This window comes from Gopherus flavomarginatus, chromosome 10 (genome assembly GCF_025201925.1).
Source record: "Gopherus flavomarginatus isolate rGopFla2 chromosome 10, rGopFla2.mat.asm, whole genome shotgun sequence".
Classification (NCBI taxonomy): Eukaryota; Metazoa; Chordata; order Testudines; family Testudinidae; genus Gopherus; species Gopherus flavomarginatus.
Window position 1 is genome coordinate 31,170,817 of NC_066626.1, and position 22,329 is coordinate 31,193,145.

A 22,329-nucleotide genomic window follows, 5' to 3' on the forward strand; every position below is an offset into this window, starting at 1 on the left:
TCAAATGAAAGAGTTAAAAGGTGAGCAAACACTATGTTATTTTTGGCTGATTTTTCATTTGAAATATGATTTTTTTAAATTGCGCTTAAACTCCTGTGGAAGAGGAGTCAGTGTTTATAGTAATGTTAAATAACAAGGTTTGGACAGTGCTGTTACAATGAAAAACATACAGAATAGTCGGTCACTGTGAAATTAAACACAGAACACAACTAATGAACTTGTTTCTGATCTCGTCTACATTTCACACCAGGACTCCAATGGAGTGATAATGGCGTTAAGTGAGATCAAAGGCAAGCCCAGTGAGAGTACTATCATATAATATTTGTGTAATTTACATACTGGAGGGCCGGGTTTGCCATCATGTCCTGGGCTCCCTGGACTTCCTGTCAAACCCTGCATTTGAAGAAAAAATATGTTAATTTTTTAGTGAAAAAGCTAATATTGTTAGATCGCATTCTATAGACACACCATTATTTACAGTTAGTTTTACAAACCTTTTTCAGGCTCATTAAAAAAATCCATGGGATTTACAAGGGACTAGCTGATCAATAATTCATTTAATAGGGATTCAGCCCATTCTGTGATATTTGATAGAGGGAATGAAGTTGCTTTAGGCACCAAAAAGCAATCATTATAGTCTAAAATTAAAGTAGGCAATGAAAGGCAATTAAGTCCCTATTGTTTACAACCAACTACATTTAATAGCATATTCTTAGTAATTTTGGCTTTGCTCTTCAATTTACCAAATATATGATGTATGACACATTGTATGTCTGAAAGGCACATTGATTTCCAATAAAAACTATTTTACCGTGTGTAAAATGTAATAATTCATAAGCCTGTAAGGAAAATCAGTGGTTGCTGACTTTCAAACTTACAAATATTGGTCACTAGTACCCACTAATTCACAGTATAGCACATTGTACATTTCTGCTTTCCATGCATAATGCCTTATAACTTTTCTCTGATTTAGTCTGTGGGCAACAAATATTATATGCCAAAGACCAAACAGCATATTTGCATTCTTTTTTGCAAATACGAAAGGCTTCATAACAGAAAAAATAATGTTCAAATTTTATATTTTATATAAAATTAGATTAAATATAAAATTATCCAGTGGAAGTTTATATAGAGTCAAATCCTATCAGAGCCATGCTGTAACCTGAGCAGTTTGGTACCTCCTGCTTCCTACGGCATGCAGCTTCATATAGTCTTCCTGCTCCCAACTTTGGAGATATGTTGTGCGAGTGGGGCAGGTCAGTGCTGGTTGATTTGGTATTATACGATCCACTGACCAATACACTTCTGTGGAGGGGCACAAGGGTGGCTTTGGAGGCTACTACAACCCTAAATATGCAATACTCTACTTCAGACACTCCCTAATGCACTGAGGAAAGGATTTAACTCATTGCTTTGAAAATCACCAAAATGTACTGAAAGGATTTTGAGCTAATTGATTCAGGTATGGTGGCAAACAGCTGAAGGTTCAGGGGTTTAGCTAAGCACCCAGAGGTCTGAATATTATCCAAAATTTATTCAGATTGTTTAATTCTCTTGGGCTTGAACACCTGGGTTGGAAGTCTCAGAAGAAGGAGTGTCCTTACAGTATTTTTTGCACTTCTAGTTCCATTTTTAAACACAACCACAAAGTGCACAGAGTGTACAATTAATATAATTAATTAAATACGTAAAATAGATATTGACATGGATTGAAAATCTCAAAAAAGGTTTGATATCCCATTGGAGCTTTGGCCCCGGTTGCTGTACCAAACCAGCTCAGCCATCTGTAATAAAGATCATCATCAAATTATCTTAATAGCACATTAAAAGAACATTCTCTCTTACTCTCATTCCTGGAAGACCAGGGCCACCATCCCGTCCAGGTTCTCCTGGAGCTCCTCTTGGACCTGCAATGCCTGGACTACCACGTTCGCCACCAGGACCCTTAATTTTTTTTAAAAAAGGACATTGGACATTCATGATAAGTAAATAAAGCTATTTAAATTATCAATATTGTAATTAATTTTATGAAACTGGGAAAGTATGTACCTTTTCTCCTGGAAGTCCATTACTACCGGGTATGCCACGGGCACCTGGGGTACCCTGCCAAGCAAGAGAGCACACATTTTATTCCCGTGGATCAAATAACAGGCAACGTCTACCTATGTATCAGAGACAATCAAAAACATCTGCTGGTTTCTTGAAAGATCGCGTGCAACATTCTGTTAACTCAAATAGATCCAAATATTTTTAAATGTTGTAATAACAAACTTTGATGCTTCTCAACCAACCACATTTATTCATATTTTAGTGATATTCAGTGAAGGAGATAGATGGAGATGACATTCCATCCTGGCTGTACAGATTCAAGATCCTTTTTCTGTATGCACAGTGCACTTTGGGTCCAATCCAATGCCCACTGAAGTCAAAGAGAGTCCTCTAAGTGCCTTCAATGGGCATTGGTATAGGCCCTATTCTTTAGGATTTCCTTAAATTCATGTTAAAAAATTAACACATTTCAGCCCTGAAAAATGACTTTCCTTCTCTATCATTCTTTAAGAAGGCCTCTTGGTTGCATTAGTTACCACTGTCTACATTGTTTTAAGACAACCTTCCATTTACAGTTCACTCATGCATTCAACCTCCTTCTATTTTGTTCACTGTGCATCTCTGATTTCCTCACAGCTTTCCAAAATACTTCCAAAGTTAGTGAATACAAAATTGAATCAATCTCAATTCTAATTTGTTTTAGGTGGGAACAGGAAATTAAAATGAGCAGCAGGCTGTCGTTGATGATGCTGGAACAATTTATTTCACTAATGAATCCATGATAAAACTCTATACAGACCAGTAGCATCTAATTGTTAAAAGACTGTTGGCAGAAGAATCAGCTGATTATCCTGAATATGGATGAATCAGCCTTAATTCCACTTTCAAGAGCTGAAACTTTGTTAGGTTCATTTGATCTGCTGGAATTCAATTTAATTGATGGAGTGTCACTCTACAAATTGTAGATGGATTGTCTTTTCAGTCTTTAATACATGTTATACTATACTTTCTGTGTTCTTATTTGGTTCAAAATCTTAGGTAGAAACACCAGTTTTTCAAGATTAATAACCCTCTAGCTATCAAAAGAAGAATAACTTTAATGTATTTTAAAATAAAGAAAGACCCAAGCCATGCAGAGCAGATCTAGATTAGGATCTGGATCTGAATTTTTCCAATATGTGGGATGTTCACATCTGGAAGTTTAGTATCAGAGGGGTAGCCGTATTAGTCTGGATCTGTAAAAGCAGCAAAGAATCCTGTGGCACCTTATAGACGAACAGATGTTTTGGAGCATGAGCTTTCATGGGTGAATGCATGCATCTGACGAAGTGAGTATTCACCCACAAAAGCTCATGCTCCAAAATGTCTGTTAGTCTATAAGGTGCCACAGGATTCTTTGCTGCTTTTATCTGGAAGTTTGGTTCAATATCTGTCTAGATTCAGACTTTCCTCAAAGTTTGAATCCCGGGTTTTGATACATGGTATGTAACGTATCATTTAACTACCCAGTGTGGTGACTTGGAGTGGCTTACCCTTTCTCCTGGTGTTCCAGGTAATCCATTTGTGCCTGGCTCACCATTAGCACCCTTTTTGCCTTCTTCACCAGGAGGACCAGCAGCACCTGGAATACCGTTTTCACCCTAGTGACAAAGTAGGAACAAGGGAAAACATATTGTGTGGAGGCAAAACTCTCACTGAGTTCAATGAAAGTTTTGCATGAGGTAAGGACTGTATTTGGCCTATTATTAATAAGCTTATAAAACACGATGATGCATTAAAGAAACCAGAATATTTAGAAAATCACTTACACGCTCTCCTCGTGCACCTGGCTCTCCTTTTGCACCGTTCTTACCAGGTTCACCCTAAACAGAACACACTTCCATTACCACTTCTACATAATAGAATATTTCAGTAGGTTTGTTAGATAATAATAACAATAAGAAATATATCTCTCAGCATTTAAATTGTCAGCTCATTGTTATGGTTTATCTGTTTACAGGAGGCAAACAGAAGTGGAAGACTCCTACTGGAGCTGGTTATACATCCTCTCTATAAAAGAGACGATCCTGTACACCCTTACTCAAGTGAGTGCTTACATTGAGTCAAACCCTAGGTTTCATTCTGTTTTTGAATCACTGGGAGTTTGATGTCAGTTTTGCTTGATGTCAGTGGAAATTTGCATTAATAAGGTTTGAGGAATTATGGAGTAATTCTGTCAGGACATGGCACGTTAATTTCAATGTTAATATAAGAATAAGTATTTTACACACTATGAGTAGGTGTAATTGGGGCAGTCCCAAGGCAATTTAGAAATAAAAAAGATGAAATTTTTTATACGTAACAATTAGAAATGGATGAATGGAGTGAGTTTAAAGCTGAGTAGCCATCCAGATATATCCTCCTACAACCCAAAGTGAGACATAACTATGTCAGTAAGGTTCAATACCTGGAATATTTAGGGTGGACAAAAATCAGTCATTTTACCATGGCTTTGCAATATTATACTATTACCAAAGTTTTTGCTTTGCTGTGGTTTTTCTGTTTTGTTGGTTGAATAATTATAATAGACAATAGCAAAGGGATGGTAGAATTGACTAGGCAAGTTCAAATATATGGGAAATGTCTGAAGGCTTCTAACAGAACTCTCTAAACCATATTCTTCTGTCACGTACAGGGAGTCCTCAGCCTTACAATGCCTGAGTTACATCAGACGCCACTTATGTCACTTTTCAATTGACTGCCCGTTTTGCCCCTATGACACTTGTTTAGCCCTTAGGACACTCAATTTGCATAAAATTTGCTTGAAATCACCTCCTGGTTGCATTATACAAGTATGGAGCCAGAAGGGGTTGCTTCTGATTGGCTTTGAGGCGCAGGGTATGTTGTTGCCAGATAGGGTTGTTGCTTGTTTTTGATTGGCTCCCGGCCCTGGGCTCAGCCAATCAGAAAGCTTGAACAGTGGTTGGCTGAGGCTCAGAATCTGTGCCATTGTCCCTAGCTTTCTGAGCCTCTGTTGCTGGCATTCTTATGTGAGTTTATGTGTTTATTTGAATGCTGTTTGCAACATTAGTAATCTGTAATTTATTTAGTACAAAAAAACTGGATTATTGTGGTGAAAACAGTGTATCAAGGCTTGGTTCAGGAACCAATCCCCCCATTGATTCCTATGGGAAAAGCATTTTTGACTTACAATGTTTCTACTTACAATGCAATTCTGAGGAACGAATTGTGTTGTAAGTCCGAGGACTCCCTGTACACCTGTGCAACCCCACTGCTGTTCATGGTTTTGCACTGTTGTACGTGGTGGGGAATTTATCCCCTTGTTTGTTCTTAGTAATGAAAATAATGTTGGTGACTCACTGGCCCGCCTCTTTGTCCGGGAATTCCATTAATGCCTGGGGGACCAGGAGGGCCACGGGCTCCACTCAACCCAGGAGCACCAGGAATACCAGCAGGGCCCTGTTTGGGATTGAAGGACACTAATATGAATAAAGCATGGCATTACTGAATGCTGCATAATCCAACATGTAACCCCAACCAATAACAAATCAAACAATGACAATTTGGTGGGATACTTACCGTTTCACCTTTACCACCTGGGTTTCCATCTCTTCCAGGATTGCCCTGGAAAGAAGAAATGATTAATCAATGCTATAACATTGTCCTCAAATCCAAAAATTCCATAGCACTTTGCAAACATCAATTTGTATGGCAGTAATCATAATAATATATTTGTATAACCAGCACAATATTTCCAAGGACGTATGTGATATTTGTTACTTACAGGAGAACCAGCTGCACCAGCATGACCTTGTGGACCAGGTTCTCCTCTTTGTCCAGGAGTACCATCAGAGCCCGGGGAACCAGGAGCACCAGCTTCACCCTATGAAGAAGATGGTATGAGAGCAAATTGAACTCACTCTAGTATTGCTCCCAATGGATAATATTAACATTTTAGCCTTACTACCTCTTCCTCAGCCAGTGAACCTTTGCTGGACCCACGCAGAATGCTGACACTAGCCTATCCTGAGCAAATGGGGCGGGTAACTTATCCAAGGGAACACAGCCAGCTAGAACTTGTCAATATGTGCTGGGCAGCACTTGCTGACATACTGCATATTGTCTCATCCAGTTCTAAAGAGTGATAGAAAGCACATTCCCCCTCATGCACTATAAGGCATTGTGTCTTCTTCTTTCCTGTGCAGGTAGAATGCATCAGAGTACCTTTACCTAGTTGTCAAAGGCCCCATCCTGGGCCTTACAGTATTCCTTAGAGGAACAAGACTGCAATTTAGTCCTTTTAACATAAGCAAAGAAATAAAAAAGAGCACATAATTTGTATATTTAACATGGAGGAGCAGAGAGATGCTCCAGAGAAGAAGGACTAAAAAAGGAGAAGGGGAAATAAATCAACAATTACAAGGATAGTGATGTGCACAGTTGTGGGCTTCACATTAGAGTGGGTGACACACAAAATAAGTAGTACTACTGGATTATTTTATTACTTGTATTGTAAATGTGCCTAGAGGTCAGCATGAAAATATCCTGGAGAAACTTCCAAAACATATGCAGAAGTAAGAGATGTTCCAGGTCTTGGGACAAATCCTCACAGCAATGGGAGTGCTTGTGACAGTGAAGTGTGCATGAGTTGCCTAACTCTGTGTATGAAAATACATCAGCTATAGACCTCCAAGTAATGTGATAGCAACTTGACAGTGAGGAACCAAAACCATACACTACTATATCTAAGTTATTTATGTAGGCATATGCCATATGGTAAAATAGATCTTCAAATAGATACCTTAGCACCTGGAGAGCCTGGAAATCCTGCAGTTCCGGGAGGACCAGGGGGACCCTTAAATAAAGAAGGCAAAGTTATTACTACAAGAGGTGAAGGTCATATGGAATGAATCTTAATTTGAAAATAGACCTGACTGTGAGAGTTTTTTCTCTCGTGAAAAAAGAAACATCTGGCAAAATATCAAGAAATATGAGTCATACTCTAGAAGATGAAATTTGGCTGGTTTGAAAATATCACACCTATCCTTTAGTTACCCTTATTCAATGCACATTTTCAACCAGATGTGGATGTTTTTGTAACTGAATAATTTCAGTTTGAAAAATATGACTATCGAGATGATATTGCACAAAATATTTTAAGAGATCCCTTGAATGAAAGCATGTGAGAGGTAAAAGAGGAGAATATAGTTGTGACTATTACAGTTTCTAAGTAGTTGGAAAAATAAAAATGTTGGGCTACCTTACGGTTTATATGAGTTGGGCTAACTCATGGTTTATATCGCCCATTGAAACCAAATTAGCCATTGTGAAGCATCAAAGGACAAAGACTTTGTTGATTGTTCTCCCCCACATTCATGAAGAGGGGGCTTGCGTGTGAACTCATCCCATCAGCTTGAACTCTGGGGGAAGGGATTAAAATGCCTGACAAAAAGGAATTATATCATGATGCTGCTTGGAATTTGGAGAGGGCAATGTTTCTAAGAATAAGCAAGGATTCACCAACTGCTTGGCTTGGGTTAGCCATAAAGGACATTGCATATTATAGCAGCTACTATTAACTTTTGGAACCTAACACTATATCATCTGTGTGTGTCTGTTTACCTGCTTTAACCTTGTAAATAACCATCTTATTTCTTTTCCTTAGTTAATAACTCTTATTTAGTATCATAGGATTGGCTACAAGCATTGTCTTTGGTTTGAGATCGGAGGTACAATTGACCTGGAGGAAATGACTGGTCCTTTGGGGCTGGGAGTAATCTGAATATTGTTGTGATTTTAGGTGTAAGGGTCAATCTATCACAAAGGCAAGATAGACAGGAGTTCACACTTGTTACTTGGTTGATGAAATCTAATTATAGATCATACAACCAGTTTGGAATTTGTGCTTTGTTCCTTGACAATCTGCCTTGATGTTGGCACTCTTGCTCACGAGCTACTCTAGACAGCTTTACATCATGGTCTAGCGCTAGGGCTGAGTGACTTATATGATGAAATCATTCAAATTCTGGCCAATGTAACGAGTTTCCATTATCTTCATCAGTAAATAATTAGAGAAAAGCTTGGCTATACATACACATCCCTTTGATTTACAGGATCATGATTTCTCTTATTTTCTTTTTATTCTTCATAAAAAATAAAGGTTTTTTGTTTCAATCATAATAGCAAACATAAAGTTATTGAAAATTATAATTGTATAAGACTATTCATAAGGCAAACCATGTCCAATTAATGGGTGGCGTTGTAGCACATCAAGCACATGGGCAAAAGAAAAATAGTTACGAATCCAATAGTTAAGTGAAAACAATAATTAAGTTTCTTACAGGTTGTCCAGATGCTCCTGGAGTACCATCATTACCACGGGCACCCTACCAAAAGAAGACAACATAATCACATACCATACATTCTCTTTGGGGCTGAAAAGCCAAGGATTTTGATATTGGACAACGATATTGACTTTCAAATCAGGTTTCTGTATGTCCATACAGTCCTATATATTTTATTATGGCATACACAATTCCTCAGTTATGGGTGCCTACTATATTAAATAAAAATAGTAGTAGTAGTAATAAGGTGCCTATCAATTTACATGCACTTTGCTGTAATAAGAAGATAGTGGTATACAAGGAAATATGTTATTAGACACCACAAATTCTTTAATGCAGAGCAATCATGCTTAATAGAGCAAAACATGTGTGTGACCTGTACTTTAGATTAAATAAATAAGACAGCAATCGATGTCATGCATTCTAGAATGACTATATCTTACAACCACAGAGAAAGGATAAAATGTGGCACAAAAGAATTGACAATGATTTAAGGCCTGTTACCTCTGCTGTAGATGTATCAGACATCTTCATTGCTCAGTACATTGTCTACTAGCGTAAACAGTCCCTGTTCTTTTATATTTTAGGTTGAGACTTGTTTGCATTAGCTGGCATTAATTATGACCTCCCCTTGTAGTCCAAGCTGGGACATCAAAATCTCACTCTTCTCCCAGCAGTCGCTTTGTTTAGTTAGTCTTCCAATGCTGACCTCTACTCCATCCTGCCCACCCTATTGGCTGAACTTATACCCTCAAAGCATAATATATTAGCATACAATATAAAGAAGGACTCATTAAGGACACATTGCATGTAACAAACCTGTATGCCCTTTACTACAACCTTGATCTTCGGCTAGCAAATTTTCATGATGATTTTGCAGAAGCTATATATTCTGCCATATCCTCCTATAAACTATTTGCTGGACTACATCTAACTTAGACTGTAAGCTCTGTGAGCCAGGGAGCTTTTATTTTGTGCATCTGCAAAGCATGATGTGCACCTGTTGGGTCATGCAACAGAAATAATAACAATCCTGTAGTTTTTTTCCAATTACTTACAGCAGGACCAGGAGATCCTGGCCTCCCCCTTTCACCAGCTGGACCTCTTGGACCCTAAAGAACATATGATTATTAATTTGGGAGATGAGATGGATTTTCAAAGACACCATGTAACAAACAACAAGAAGAAAATGATTTTGCTTAGAAATGTTTCAATGGAACTGTCTTCATGGGTAAGTAGTACTTTGTGTGTGTAAGGGTGGCAGAATCAAGCTCTTGAGGAATAAAGTCAGAAGAGAGCTGAAGATAGTAAGAAATACCTAGCAGAAAAAGTATCAGTTACTGTAACTTCTAATTAAATGATAATGAAAAAAAATTACCATTGGCCCAGGTGATCCATTTTCTCCAGGAAGACCATTTTCACCCTGTTATATAAAGAGAATATCAGGTTCTGACAGAATTGACCTTTATTACCATATTTCATTAGTGATCTCTTGTAGGGATGAAACACGGTAACAAGCAAAGTCCCAGTCCTTTGAGAAGCTAAACACCTTCTGTGAGGTATTCAGTTTCTTCAACTTCTCCTGAAGTTAATCGTGACTGAGATGTCTCAACAACCTCAGGCACAAAATATTAAAACATAAAGGCTTGGGGCCCAATCCATCATTTTGTTACTTCAGTTCTACATGGCTGTAATTCCATTAAAATCGATTGAGTTACTCTGGCATTAAACTGGTGTACCACAGAGGTGAACTGGGCCTGAAGTGTATCAGTAAAGCATCTTTTTAAAGTAATAAAGTTGAACATACTCTTCAGTCATGGGAATCTCCAAGTTTTCTGTCTGGTACTGTTATAAAATCAGATGAGATATGCTGCAATTTAAGACAACAGACTCCCCTAGAGTAATTGATTATTTATATGGACATGATCAGCCAGGACTTAAAAAGCACAAGGGGTTTTACAGAAGCAAATATACAAAACACAGTTATATTACTGATTCAAAGTAAAATTACATACTTCCTAGAGGCTACAACAAAGTCACTTTACCTTCAGACCAGGTGCACCACTATCACCTTTGGCGCCATCTCTTCCATCAAAGCCCTAAGGGAACCAAAAATAACATACACTTCATTTGTACTTTGAAACCCTGATAATCCTTAATATTGAACTTCAAGTGCATCCTTTTATTTTTTTGTTTTTTTGTTTTTAAACCTGAAAAGCTAACAACAAATCTTACATTGTAGGAAACTGGCCTTATATTTGTTCAAATAGTAATACAACAGAAAATCAAAATAGCTTTAATGAATCCTGTTGTTAACAGGAACATAAAAATGCAAAAGATGATCATTGTATGATTAGAAATAGACTGTGAACTCCTTACTACATAGATAAGAATTTAGTGCCACGAATAGTCCCATTGATTTCAGCTGAACTGCTCAACAATGTAAATATGGGAATCAAAATTTGGCTTGTAATTAAGAATACATTCCAGGTAATTTATTTGTTGTCATTTTTAATGGTAAATCAAAATAAGCAGAGATGGGACAAAGGGACACATTTAGAGTCCAGATCAGAACTTTCCCAAAGTGTAGGGTGTTCATGACCAGGGTTTTAGATTTTCAAAAGGTCCATTACTGAGAGAAGAGTGAGTTGTGAAGTTCAGATCTGAACTTTTCAAAAGTTCTGCAAAGGGGAGTGCTTGTGCCTGTTGCATAATGATTCAGTTAGAGTAATTCACTCAAAAATACTCTTACGATAATACTTACTCTGTGACCTTTCATTCCATTGAATCCAGGCATACCAGGGGGTCCTTTGTGGCCCTAAAAATATAAGCATAAAATAATATGTAAATTGCAAATACGTCAGAGTAATGAAGCACATAAACTAATATATACTAAGTAGCATAGTCATTCTGGTGGTATAGTTAACAAAATGCAAAATCAATAGCAAGTTGGTTTTTCATTCAGATGAGCTCTTTGGGGGGTTCTTTCTTACCGCTGGTCCAGGTAATCCACGCTCACCAGGTCTGCCTGGTCTTCCAGATTCTCCCTATGGACAGAATAAATGGTTTTGCTCTGTTACTACTTCAGTTTCTGGCAAACAACTAGTAATACAGGACTAAAGAGACCTTGGAATAAGCTGGTGCAACTCTCACTGACATAAATGGGGGCAGCAGGTCACATCAGTTTATGCCAGAGTGAAATTTGTCTCATAGCACAATTTTGTCTTTACATTAGAAGCCCGTCACAGCTCATGATCTAGTCTCATCAAATGTTTTGATGAACTAAGTTCCAGTCTTAGCCACATTATTCTTGGTAGAAATGGTGGCATCACAGAAGCCTCATGATGCCTCTGATATTTACCACACATAGGGAAACAGTCAAAAGGGACAAAGATTTTTATTGACTGATTATGTCTCTCTGTACAATAGCCGTGCAGAATAATCTATCTGGTGTTGTGAGCCAACAGCTGGTTTTTCATGACCATAGAACCCATTTCCCAAAGATTCAAACTTAATGTGGCTCAGAATAAGATTTCAGGCACATATCAAAAGTAGGCTCTATCCTATCTTTATCACTGCCCATCTATCTATGGCCTGATCCAAACCTCATTAAACTTAAAGGGAGTCATCCGTTGACTGCACTGGGCTATGGATCAGGCCCTTAATGACTTCAGTGCCAGGTGTCAAGTTTGTAGGATCTTTGCATAAAATAGAGGTGACAAATATGAAGGACTGCATTTTGGGATCGAGAAAAAAAAATCAATTTATCTCCGTAGCACACCCAGGGGGAATGATCAACCCCTCCAGACAAACATAAAAGCTTGGAACTGCAATAGAAGCACAGACACTCCAAACTGTTAACACACAAATGGTAAACTAAATGATGGTTTACAACTAGAAGTGGCCAATGCAAAGAAATTCAGAGCAACTGTCAAATCAGCCACTCAGTCCTGACCTCACTTATGGTGCCTACATATTATTTACAATACAGATTGTCACAACTCTGGAACGGAGACATTTCATACTAAGTTTTAACTGAGAGCAAATTTTTAAAGACATATTATGAAATGTACAAATCAGGGGATTACATGTGATGGCCTGAAAGATACTTAGAGTGGTACCAATAGCCATTGCTTTAATAATACTATGCAGTAATTTTGATCCTCCTCTATTACATACTATAACATAGAACTTACATCTTTTCCTGGGGGACCTGCTGGGCCTAGTAATCCTGGGGGTCCTGGAGGTCCCTGAAAACAAAATAAAGATGAATTTTCTTCCATCATGTACAAATAAAAAATGTATTAAAAAGTCATGAACTACTAGCACAGCTGCAATACATAGGTTTGGTAAATACAGTGGGTAGTTATTCAGGGTTAAATCCACCCAGTGGGGAGGTCTGGCCCAAGGCACGCTGCACCTCATGACAGTGGTGGACAAGGGAGCATTTGACTAACTGCACTCCACAGAGTGGGCCTTTCTATGGCTCCAAATCGGCCAGTGCAGAAGGGTTTCAAAACAGGGCAGGATTGGACTACAGAGTCATAAGTTTGTGACTATGTAGATCCAGGAATCAGAAACCTGCTGCCCATGAGTTGGAACAGTGGCCAAGGAGGGAATGCATTGCAGCCGCACAGGCAACCCATAGATAGCAGGGTTAATTCCATCCCTAAACCCTCATGCTCATTAAGCATCCCTACTGCTTAATGCCCACTCTGACTGGAACAGGGGGACTTTCACTTTTGGGGATTAAAAGTATTATTGGGCATGTAATTTGGCATAGTTCCATTGAAAACAACACAGCTAAGAGGATTTACCAGCATCACCATGTATGGAATCACTATTTTTACACCTCTATTCAACCCTGCCTACGTTTTTCTCCTATCTAGTATTCAGCTAACGTGGGTTTAAACTATTCCTCAGATGTTAAATGCATCACAGATATATTCTTCCTGTTACTATTTGAGGTAGGCCTACGAAAAGCTGTAACTAGCTAAATGTCATAGATTGTTTAATCAAGTTCCAGTCACTTTGGTGAGTCCGCAGGAGTGAAATGAGAGATTTGTATCTGAATGTGTGAACTAACGGATAAACCGCAGCCAAATAGGAGAGGAATTTGATCAGCAATGAAAAGGAGAATTTGCAAAGGATTTAATTGTTTCCAAAATTGTCTCTATTTTCGTGAGCAAAAATGGTTTGCATCAAATTCTACTCATCCCTAATGGTTAGTACATCATACAACTGAATTTGGTCCATAGCTAATACGTACCTAGCGAATTGCTTCTCTGCACATCTTCCTTTCATGAAGCCTGATCCAAAGGCCATTGAAAACAATGGAAGGATTACCATTGACGTCAGTGGGCTTTGGATCAGACCCAAAGTGAAGTATTATTTTCCTACATGCATTGATATGGATTTATTACCATTCTACTGAAAAGTCTGGTGTGACTTGTTTCTTTGTTTAAAAGGCTGAACAAATAAACTTGCATAGACTATATTCCTTCTACCAATTCATTTCTTAAGGGATCAATCTAACATCCTTACTCAGGCAAGATGGGCATATGTCTATGAAAAGCTGGCAAGAACATGACTTTTAAGTGCATAGTAATGTAAAGTGATACTTACAGAAGGGCCAGGTTGTCCAGGCTCACCAGGGGAACCTTGGTATCCATGAGCACCCTGATATATAGAAGAACACAGCTGAGAAATCACTGTTTTTTTCCCCAGGAGGTTACTACATATTGCAATACTCTCATAATCATAACAAATGATTCACCCAGAACAATTACTGAACAACAAGAGGGAAGCAAACTGACAGGATCAAGGAATCAATTGTGCAATATGGATTGAAACTATCCACTAAATAGAGATCACATTAAAAAATCCAAAGCCTGTAGCATATTGCTATACATGCATTGGAATTTCCAGATTCACTTTAGATGACTAGGGCTGATAAATTTATGTATGAATTAAGAGTCTGGAGCATTATCAGTGGATCATAAGTAAAATTAGAATTTAAGCATCTTTAGGGGTCATAGTCTATGTTGACGTACATGCCATATAATTCCACTGATTTCAGTGGGAATACATGGCGTCCTAGTAAGGGAAGAATCTGATATTGAATCATTTGTTCCTGAGGTTATATTACAGACCAATAAAAGAACACAACATATTCATAACATTCTCAACATCTAGAGATTTGTTGGTTGAAAACATGTCCAAATTCAAGGAGCGAGAATAGGGGCTGTATCTTTCAGGGGATAAGATGTACATAGCAAGGCTGAATTTTACTTACGGGTGGGCCTGGTTGACCAGCTGGGCCAGGCAGGCCAGGTGGGCCGGGGGCTCCTAAACCAGTCTAAAAGGTATATATAAAAATAGTCATTATATCAAAATCTATTTATAATCCTTATTAGGATCATAACGATAGGCAGGAATGACAATAAAAGACAATTCAGTATGGATGCCTATTGCTGTAGAGCAGAAGTCTGCAATAAAATATAGTAGAGATGGTGGAAAATTTCCTATCGGTAATGAGAGAACTGTAATAAATGTTAACTTTAGTATCAGCAGAAAGAGAATGTACTTTCACTATATGACTGTGCAGTGTATTTTGAGTGTGGTTCATAATTTCCAGCATTTACAATCTCTCCAGGAAAGATTTAAATCACATTTGTTTGGTGTTTTGCAGTGGCACACTGCAGTCATACAATATAGGATCTGCCTAAACATAACCTTCATGCTGTGAAAAGGTTTATGCCCTGTACACCTCTTCGGACATCTAACTGTTTAATTTTATATTTCTGATACTTGGCAGGGTTTCATGAATGTTAGCCAATGCACTGATTTTCTTAAGTGGTACAATACTACACCATAAAAATTAAATGACATCTGGGGTAGTCAAAGGACATAGTGGACTACATTCCGCTCTTTGTATGAAATAACTCTTGTGAACTCAGTGTAGTTATTTCAGATTTAAACTGGTGCATGTGACAGTAAAATTAGTCCCAGAAAATTACAAGTATATTAATACTGCATGTTAAATACCTATAAGTTAAGTAGCAACAAACAAGGAAGCATGCAGCAATGGAACAACATGAGGAAAAAACTGTAAGTTTTGCTTATGTTTTGCTAGACCTGCATTCATTTGTTCAAATAAAAAAATTTCTTCAGTTAAGCTTTAGTTGATGTGGTAGAGGCAATACAATGAGTGTATCTGAATTACAACGGAAGTAATATACTCCACAGCATAGGAAATATATTCTATGCTTTACAGCATGGATTCTATATTATATAGCAGAGAAAAAATATTCCATGATGTAAAGAATAGATGATATATTCCACAGCAGAGGAAATATGTTCCATGATTTACAGCATAGATAATATATTTCACAGAACAGGTAATATTCCATGATTTACAACACAGGAAATATATTTCACATCAACTTCATTTTTACTACAGGAGATTAATCCAACCACTATAAATACTATTTCACATATTTGTCCAGATTTGATAAAGAAAATCATAGTAGTTGTGTCTAAATCAGAAAGTATACCTAGTGGCTTAGAACTGTGTCAGTCTACTTGCTCGTATCATCATATGTGCAATTATTAGAACTAATTTAACGTGAAAGGAAATTGGACTGGTGCTGGATCCATGTGTGACTACAAACTGAACAAAACATGTTATTTGTCAAAATACACACTAAGGAAATAAATCCATAGTTAAGAATGGCATTTGCTTGTTAGTGTCTCCAAACTGTGAATAAATGGGAATTGTTTAGCTTTAAAATATGGTTGGTTTGGAGAAACAGTAAGAGAACAGTTATGTAAGGGAAATGAAAGCCAGTGAGGAGAAATTGACATGTAAAGTTAAAAGACCAACAAACATGCAGTGAAAGGACATAGTAATAACAATGATGGAGAGATATGTGGATAATGAAATACCAGTCATGGTTAATCACCTATAAGGAAAATATATTTGTGCTAAGCATAAGTCCATTATCCTTTCCAACTATTTGGATTAGGTATTTACTTGAATTAACAACAAGAATTTAGTAAAACAAAAATCAAATGTTGTTGAGATTTATAATACATCACAGAATAGCATGTTTAGATGTGTTTTTTATTCACATCACATCAGTTTATTCTATGATGCAGTGTAAAACAATTTGACAGAACACAGTATGGCAAAAACAGACTGCAAAGGATGTAGGCCAGGGGTTGGCAATCTTTCAGAAGTGGGGTGCCAAGTCTTCATTTATTCACTGTAATGTAAGGTTCACGTGCCAGTAATACATTTTAATGTTTTTAGAAGGTTTCTCTCTATAAGTCTATATTATATAACTAAACTATTATTGTGTGTAAACTAAAATACTGCAGTGAGGTGAGTGGGGCCAGCGGCTGGTATCCCAGGCTGGCAGCAGGCTGAGCGGGACTGGTGGCCAGGACCCCAGCTTGCAGGGGCCCCTGGCCAGAACCCCAGGCCGGCAGCAGGCTGAGCGGGGCTAGCGGCTGGTATCTCAGGCTGGCAGTGGGCTGAGCAGGGCCGGGACCCCACACCGGCAGCAGGCAGAGTGAGGCTGGTGGACAGAACCCCAGACTGGCAGTGGGCTGAGTGGCTCAGCCTGCTGCCGTTCTGGGATTCCTTCTGCCAGCTCCTGCCAGCCGGGGTCCCGGCCATTGGCTCCGCTCAGCCCACGGCCGGCCGAGGGCTCCATTCATCCAGGAAGATAGCAGGCTGAGCAGGGCCGGCAGCTGGGACCTTGTCTGGCAGCAGAGTGCCACTAAAATTTGGCTCGCGTACCAACTTTGGCATGCGTGCCACAGGTTGCCGACCCCCGATGTAGGCTATTCAATCAGGTTAAAAACATGCCCCATGTCCAGTGAACCATATATAAGAAATCTAAGTATCTTTAATATAAATGCCAAAATACAGTGCTGAAACCATGTTTGTTGAACTACAGTGTATCTCTGTTAACTCTGTGGTTCAGCACATCTCATGTTAGGAAGCCAAGTAGCAGAATGTAGATGATATGACAAGCTGTGAGTAAAATCTGTAAGGAACTGTAAATGAAGGAATGAACAAATGAGTGAGGTAGAAACAAATGAGAGAAAACAAAACTGAGAAAATAATGAACTGCAGTTCAGTAAAAAGAAGTCTACCATTCATTCAACACAATGATCTGATGGAACCCAGAGAAATAACATGTTTGGTTGGTGCTGCTTTCCTTTGGTACAGCATGTGACATACAATCCTTGTTATGTAGACTAGGAAATAATGATTGTAGCTAATGAAGCAGCAACCAATTTCAGATAGTAGTTCACAATGTCCATTAGAGATTGTACAGTATTCCACTACTCTGCCAGAAGGCACTTGTATCTATCAATGGAATATCACTGTTGTAAGGACACTTCATGTTAGCTGTGATGAATGACCTTACAAACCTAGTACCTAAAGAGAAAATTAAGCAGATATGTTTTTTAGATGAACTTTGTGGAGGAAGTAACCTGTGCATGTGATTGTTTCATCCAACATGTGTTTGATCTCATTAAAAAAAACTGAAAAGTTTGTGCCAGGCCTAATGGGCAGATTCAGCATCCTTAGTGCATTGTCTGAAGTGCTGTGGATAACAAAGAACGCAGTAGAATGCTCTGGCTGCATCTGGGATGAAAGGAAGACAATAAAAGGAATATATTGGTTTGCTATAGAGCAATATTTGAACTGTGGAAATAGAAACTGGGACAGAGGATTATATTGAGCATGAATGGTCTTGAATGCTGTCGGAAAGAAGAAGAGGGAGGGAGAGATAAAAGCATTCAGAGTGGAGGAGAGAAAAGCAGTTAGGGGAAGAATAATGAGAGGTAGAAAATGGAAGAGGCAGGGAACAAAGGTGAGGAGAATATAGAAAGGAGAAGAGATGAAAATAAGGAAAGAGGTATTGTGTGAGAGAGAATCAGTTGGGAGGAAGGGCAGAGAGTGAAGATCTAGAAATGGGATGGAGAGATGAAGAGAAAAATTGGTAAAGGATGAAATGACCATACAGTTTCATATAATCTATACAACTGGAGTCTTCCGAGAATACTTCCAGGACAAACTCTGCCTTAAATCTTATTCCATTTGCAGTCAGCAATTCAATACATAACCTTATTTGTTCAATAGGAAAGGCATAAATATCCAAGATACAATCTACAAAAGGAAAAAGTGCTCTTAAAAAAGGGAAAGAGAAAAGGTTACTATCTTACAATAGGAGGTGGATATGGTCCAACACCAGCCTTGGTATCATAGGAATCATACTGAGGAGAAAAACTCTGCAACAGAAATATCAAAACAAGAGAGTCCATTATAAATCAAATCAGGCAACATACACACTTCATATGGCACACTATATTGGAAATAATTCATTTATATAAGCTGTTTAGCAATGTTCTAACACTTACAATTCTGCACATGTTTCAAAAGTCATCCCAAATGGAAGCCCTTATAGCATCTTTCTTTGTTATCAGAATTACTTTAGCTGCCTATACAACTGATGTACTATAGATCTGCCTGACCTGAGAAAACCAGCTGCCTTTCTCCATCCTCTCTTCTCTTATCCCCAGACAAGTTATCAGGTAACATCATACCAGAGCATGGGTCACTCCTTTTGATCATGTTCCCAAGTTTCCTTTTGAAACCACACCTCTACTGGCCTAGTCCAACCCTACTGAAGTCAATAGATGACTTTTCCATAGAGGTCTAAGGAAGCTGGATTTTTTTTATAATCCAGACTCAAGAGAAATCACGGCTCATGTCTTAACTATTGCTAATGCCAACACTAATTGGGTATATCCCCTGATCCCCAATAACATAATGTCAATAACATGAAACCCATAGATATCTCAAAGTGGGCACTCAGAGAGCAAGATAAATATCACTCTGTCAATCTAGATGCATGTGTCTGGGAGGAGGAATATGAATATATATATTCCACAGAGGTCTAACAAGGACCCCATATCTGCCTTAATAGCGATCAGGGCAAGTGTCATTATAATCTGGAACCCCACCGAAGCAAGCAGTCTAGGGTTGTTGTGATCCACAGTAATTGTTTGTGTATAAGAATTTTTTGTGGGAAATTCCTTGTGAACTTCTTTTACTCAGTTGAAAATTATCCAAATGTGAATCTCTGTCTATGTTTTGCACTTGTTGTACAAGGATGCAATGTTATGTTTACATCTGAGAAGTTAAATGTGCAAACCATCATTAAAGCCTATTAACTGTATAGACATGTTGATCCTATGAACATAGGGATCAACATCGATGCACTACAGCAATTAATACAGCATCAAGAATTAGAAGCCATAATAAAAGACCTGGAAAAGGAGGGCAAGAGTTTACTGACATCAGTGCATCACTCCACTGCACAGACTGAGCGAGTGTTACAAAAAGTGGTAAAATGTTGAAATTTTGCCCATTGGTGGGAAACTCTGTTTGCCACTTCCACAGAGTTGTCCCAGACCTGGCACATTTTGCTGCATCCTTTTCTGGTTATTTTGATTATTCAAGATCTTACCCTTATCCTTCTTTTCATGATGATAGGATGGGTAAAGTTAAAGCTTATAAAGATGACTATCAAGTCTAGAGTCTCCAGAGTACCTGTCGCTTGAGGAAATCAATATTGTAAATCAATAACATCTTAAAGAAGGGGAAATGTTAGGTAAAATTTGTTTCTGACCTGTTTTATGTAATGTCCATCTTGGATTTGTAAAAGAACACCCAAGACTCCATCTTGGATACCCTTCTCCTCAGATGATTTAGTGCCCTTTCAGCCTTTTTCAAATTAAGGCAGGAAAAGGTCAGGGCGGTTAGAGTCATGGGACAGCCATAATCTGCCTAGCAACCTCAGGTTATTTAGTGAGTGGCAGGCTTGTCACTCAGGGCTGTCCATCTGAGTGGCAGCCAGAGTCCCACACAGTTCAGCTAGTTGCGAGGAGCCCTAGAGGGCTCATAGGACTTTGGATTCTTGATCTCTATTAACATACGTGCACTCCACTGCTACACACTATTAGTGGGTGCATACTTGCACTGGACTATGAGGTCAAGCAGAGACTGCGTGAGCAAGCGCTGAAGACCTGTCTGAGGGAGAAGACCTGCCCAGGGGACCTGTCTAGAGGGAGAAGAATACTCAGTTTCTGAGTTCCTATTTGGTGTCCAGTGCCCCTGATTTTCACCACTCTCTCTGTTGGTATCCTGAGCTTTTATCGTTGTGTCCCTATCTTCAGTATATGGTATTGTAATACCCATTGTAGTTTTCCTCTGTTTTACATCCATAGGTTAAGGGGGTTTAAAGGCTCTGAGCTTCACACTCTGGTAACTGTTAACAACCGAGCATGTCTGGCTTGTTTTTTATTGTCTGAAGGGGGGATCCTTGTCTACTTTACTGACTAGTGGCATAATAAACATTTGTGTGTTACATCTTATTCTGCCTCTCTCTTAATAAATCACCTGATGATAGATGCGGGAGGAGTGGGATCTACAGACAGCCCATCTTCTGATCTGTGTAGACCAGGGGTCTCAAACTTATGGCCCGCAGGCCATCTGTATCCCACGAACCTCCAGCAGTTTTGAGGCCAGGTCTCTCTCTTGGCCCTACCTGCCGCCCTGGGCGCTCCCCACCCCAGCAGCACAGTGGAGCTGAGTGGCGTCTGCCTGCTCACTCCACGTGTCTGCCGGCCCCGCCCTGTGGCCCCAGGGCAGGGCTGTGCCTCTGTGTGCTGCCCCCACCCCAATGGGAAGCTGCAGGGGCTGTGCCTGGGGGCAGAAGTGTGCGGAGGCCCCCTGCCCTGCCCTGCCCCACCTTGGAGCCCCAGGTAAGCCCCACAGCACCCCTCGCCCCCTCCCAGAGCCTGAGTCCCCCCCTTCCCACCCCCAAGCTCCCTCCCAGAGCCTTCACCCCCTCCTCACACACCTATAGTCCCCAAACTCCCTCCCAGAGTCTGCAACTCCACCCTCTCCTCTTGCACCCCCACCCCCTGCCCCAGCCCAGAGCCTGCAGCCAGCACCCAAACTCCATCCCAAAGCCTGCACCCCAGACCCCCCCAAACTCCCTCCCTTAGCCCAACCTCTCACCCCTTCTGCACTCAAACTCCTTCCCAGAGCCTGCACCCCAGTCCCCTACCCCAGACCTCCTCTCCCACCCAAACTCCCTTCTAGAGCCTTAGGCGGGTGCAGGGTGGGGATTTGGGGGGCAGAGTTTTGGGGGACGGGTTCTGGGTGGCATGAGTGACATTATTGGCCTGCTGGGAGGAATTGAGGACTGGCCCGGGCCTTAAGGTAAATTGAGTTTGAGACCCTTGGTATAGACCATAGTTAATCTGTTTTGGGCTAACAGTACCAGCTCAACTATGCTGGTTGGTGTTTTGAGGGTAGGAGGAAGAATCAAGATTTTTCCACTCCCTACCCATTTGCAGAGCCCATCCATGTCAGAACAGAAGTATCAGCCCTACTCAGGCTAGCCTTCCTGCTGCACAGAGACCCATGACACAGGTAGAGTGAACACTGGAATAAGTATATTCCACCCTACATGTAGGATGTGTGACAGTTTCACCCTTAGAACTTATAAGCAACACCTTCAGAGCCAAATGTAATAATTATGACTTACGCCTCCATTTATAGAGGGACATGACTGACAGACCCCAGGCTGGCCAGGAGAGCCGGGACTGCCTGGTTGTCCAGGGGAGCCAGGTGGTCCAGGAATTCCAGGAGAACCCTAGAAAGTTCAAAATAGACAAGAGTTAATATCTGTATTTGTCTTTCAGTATGTTGCTATCTGGCGCACCACGGACCAAATCCTGCCCATGCTGAAGTTAAAATCTGGCCCCATATGATAGCGTATATTGTAAAAGAGATTTTTTTTCTATTAAATATGAATAAAGTTTACAGTTCAAATAAGTAGAG

At 39.6% G+C, this 22,329-nt stretch overlaps 1 protein-coding gene across 1 annotated transcript in view; it reads right to left on the bottom strand.

Annotated features, from left to right (window-relative positions):
* COL3A1 (collagen type III alpha 1 chain) overlaps positions 1 to 22,329 on the bottom strand; it is a 67,894-nt gene that overhangs the window by 20,488 nt on the left and 25,077 nt on the right. The window contains exons 4-23 of the mRNA XM_050968952.1: positions 22,034 to 22,141; positions 18,639 to 18,704; positions 14,689 to 14,751; positions 14,019 to 14,072; positions 12,590 to 12,643; positions 11,387 to 11,440; positions 11,158 to 11,211; positions 10,439 to 10,492; positions 9,772 to 9,816; positions 9,452 to 9,505; positions 8,391 to 8,435; positions 6,851 to 6,904; positions 5,834 to 5,932; positions 5,629 to 5,673; positions 5,410 to 5,508; positions 3,858 to 3,911; positions 3,582 to 3,689; positions 2,050 to 2,103; positions 1,846 to 1,944; positions 340 to 393 (exon numbers count right to left, since the gene is read on the bottom strand). Coding sequence (XP_050824909.1) covers positions 340 to 393; positions 1,846 to 1,944; positions 2,050 to 2,103; positions 3,582 to 3,689; positions 3,858 to 3,911; positions 5,410 to 5,508; positions 5,629 to 5,673; positions 5,834 to 5,932; positions 6,851 to 6,904; positions 8,391 to 8,435; positions 9,452 to 9,505; positions 9,772 to 9,816; positions 10,439 to 10,492; positions 11,158 to 11,211; positions 11,387 to 11,440; positions 12,590 to 12,643; positions 14,019 to 14,072; positions 14,689 to 14,751; positions 18,639 to 18,704; positions 22,034 to 22,141 — 1,317 coding nt within the window. The remainder of the gene's footprint in view (positions 1 to 339; positions 394 to 1,845; positions 1,945 to 2,049; positions 2,104 to 3,581; positions 3,690 to 3,857; positions 3,912 to 5,409; positions 5,509 to 5,628; positions 5,674 to 5,833; positions 5,933 to 6,850; positions 6,905 to 8,390; positions 8,436 to 9,451; positions 9,506 to 9,771; positions 9,817 to 10,438; positions 10,493 to 11,157; positions 11,212 to 11,386; positions 11,441 to 12,589; positions 12,644 to 14,018; positions 14,073 to 14,688; positions 14,752 to 18,638; positions 18,705 to 22,033; positions 22,142 to 22,329) is intronic.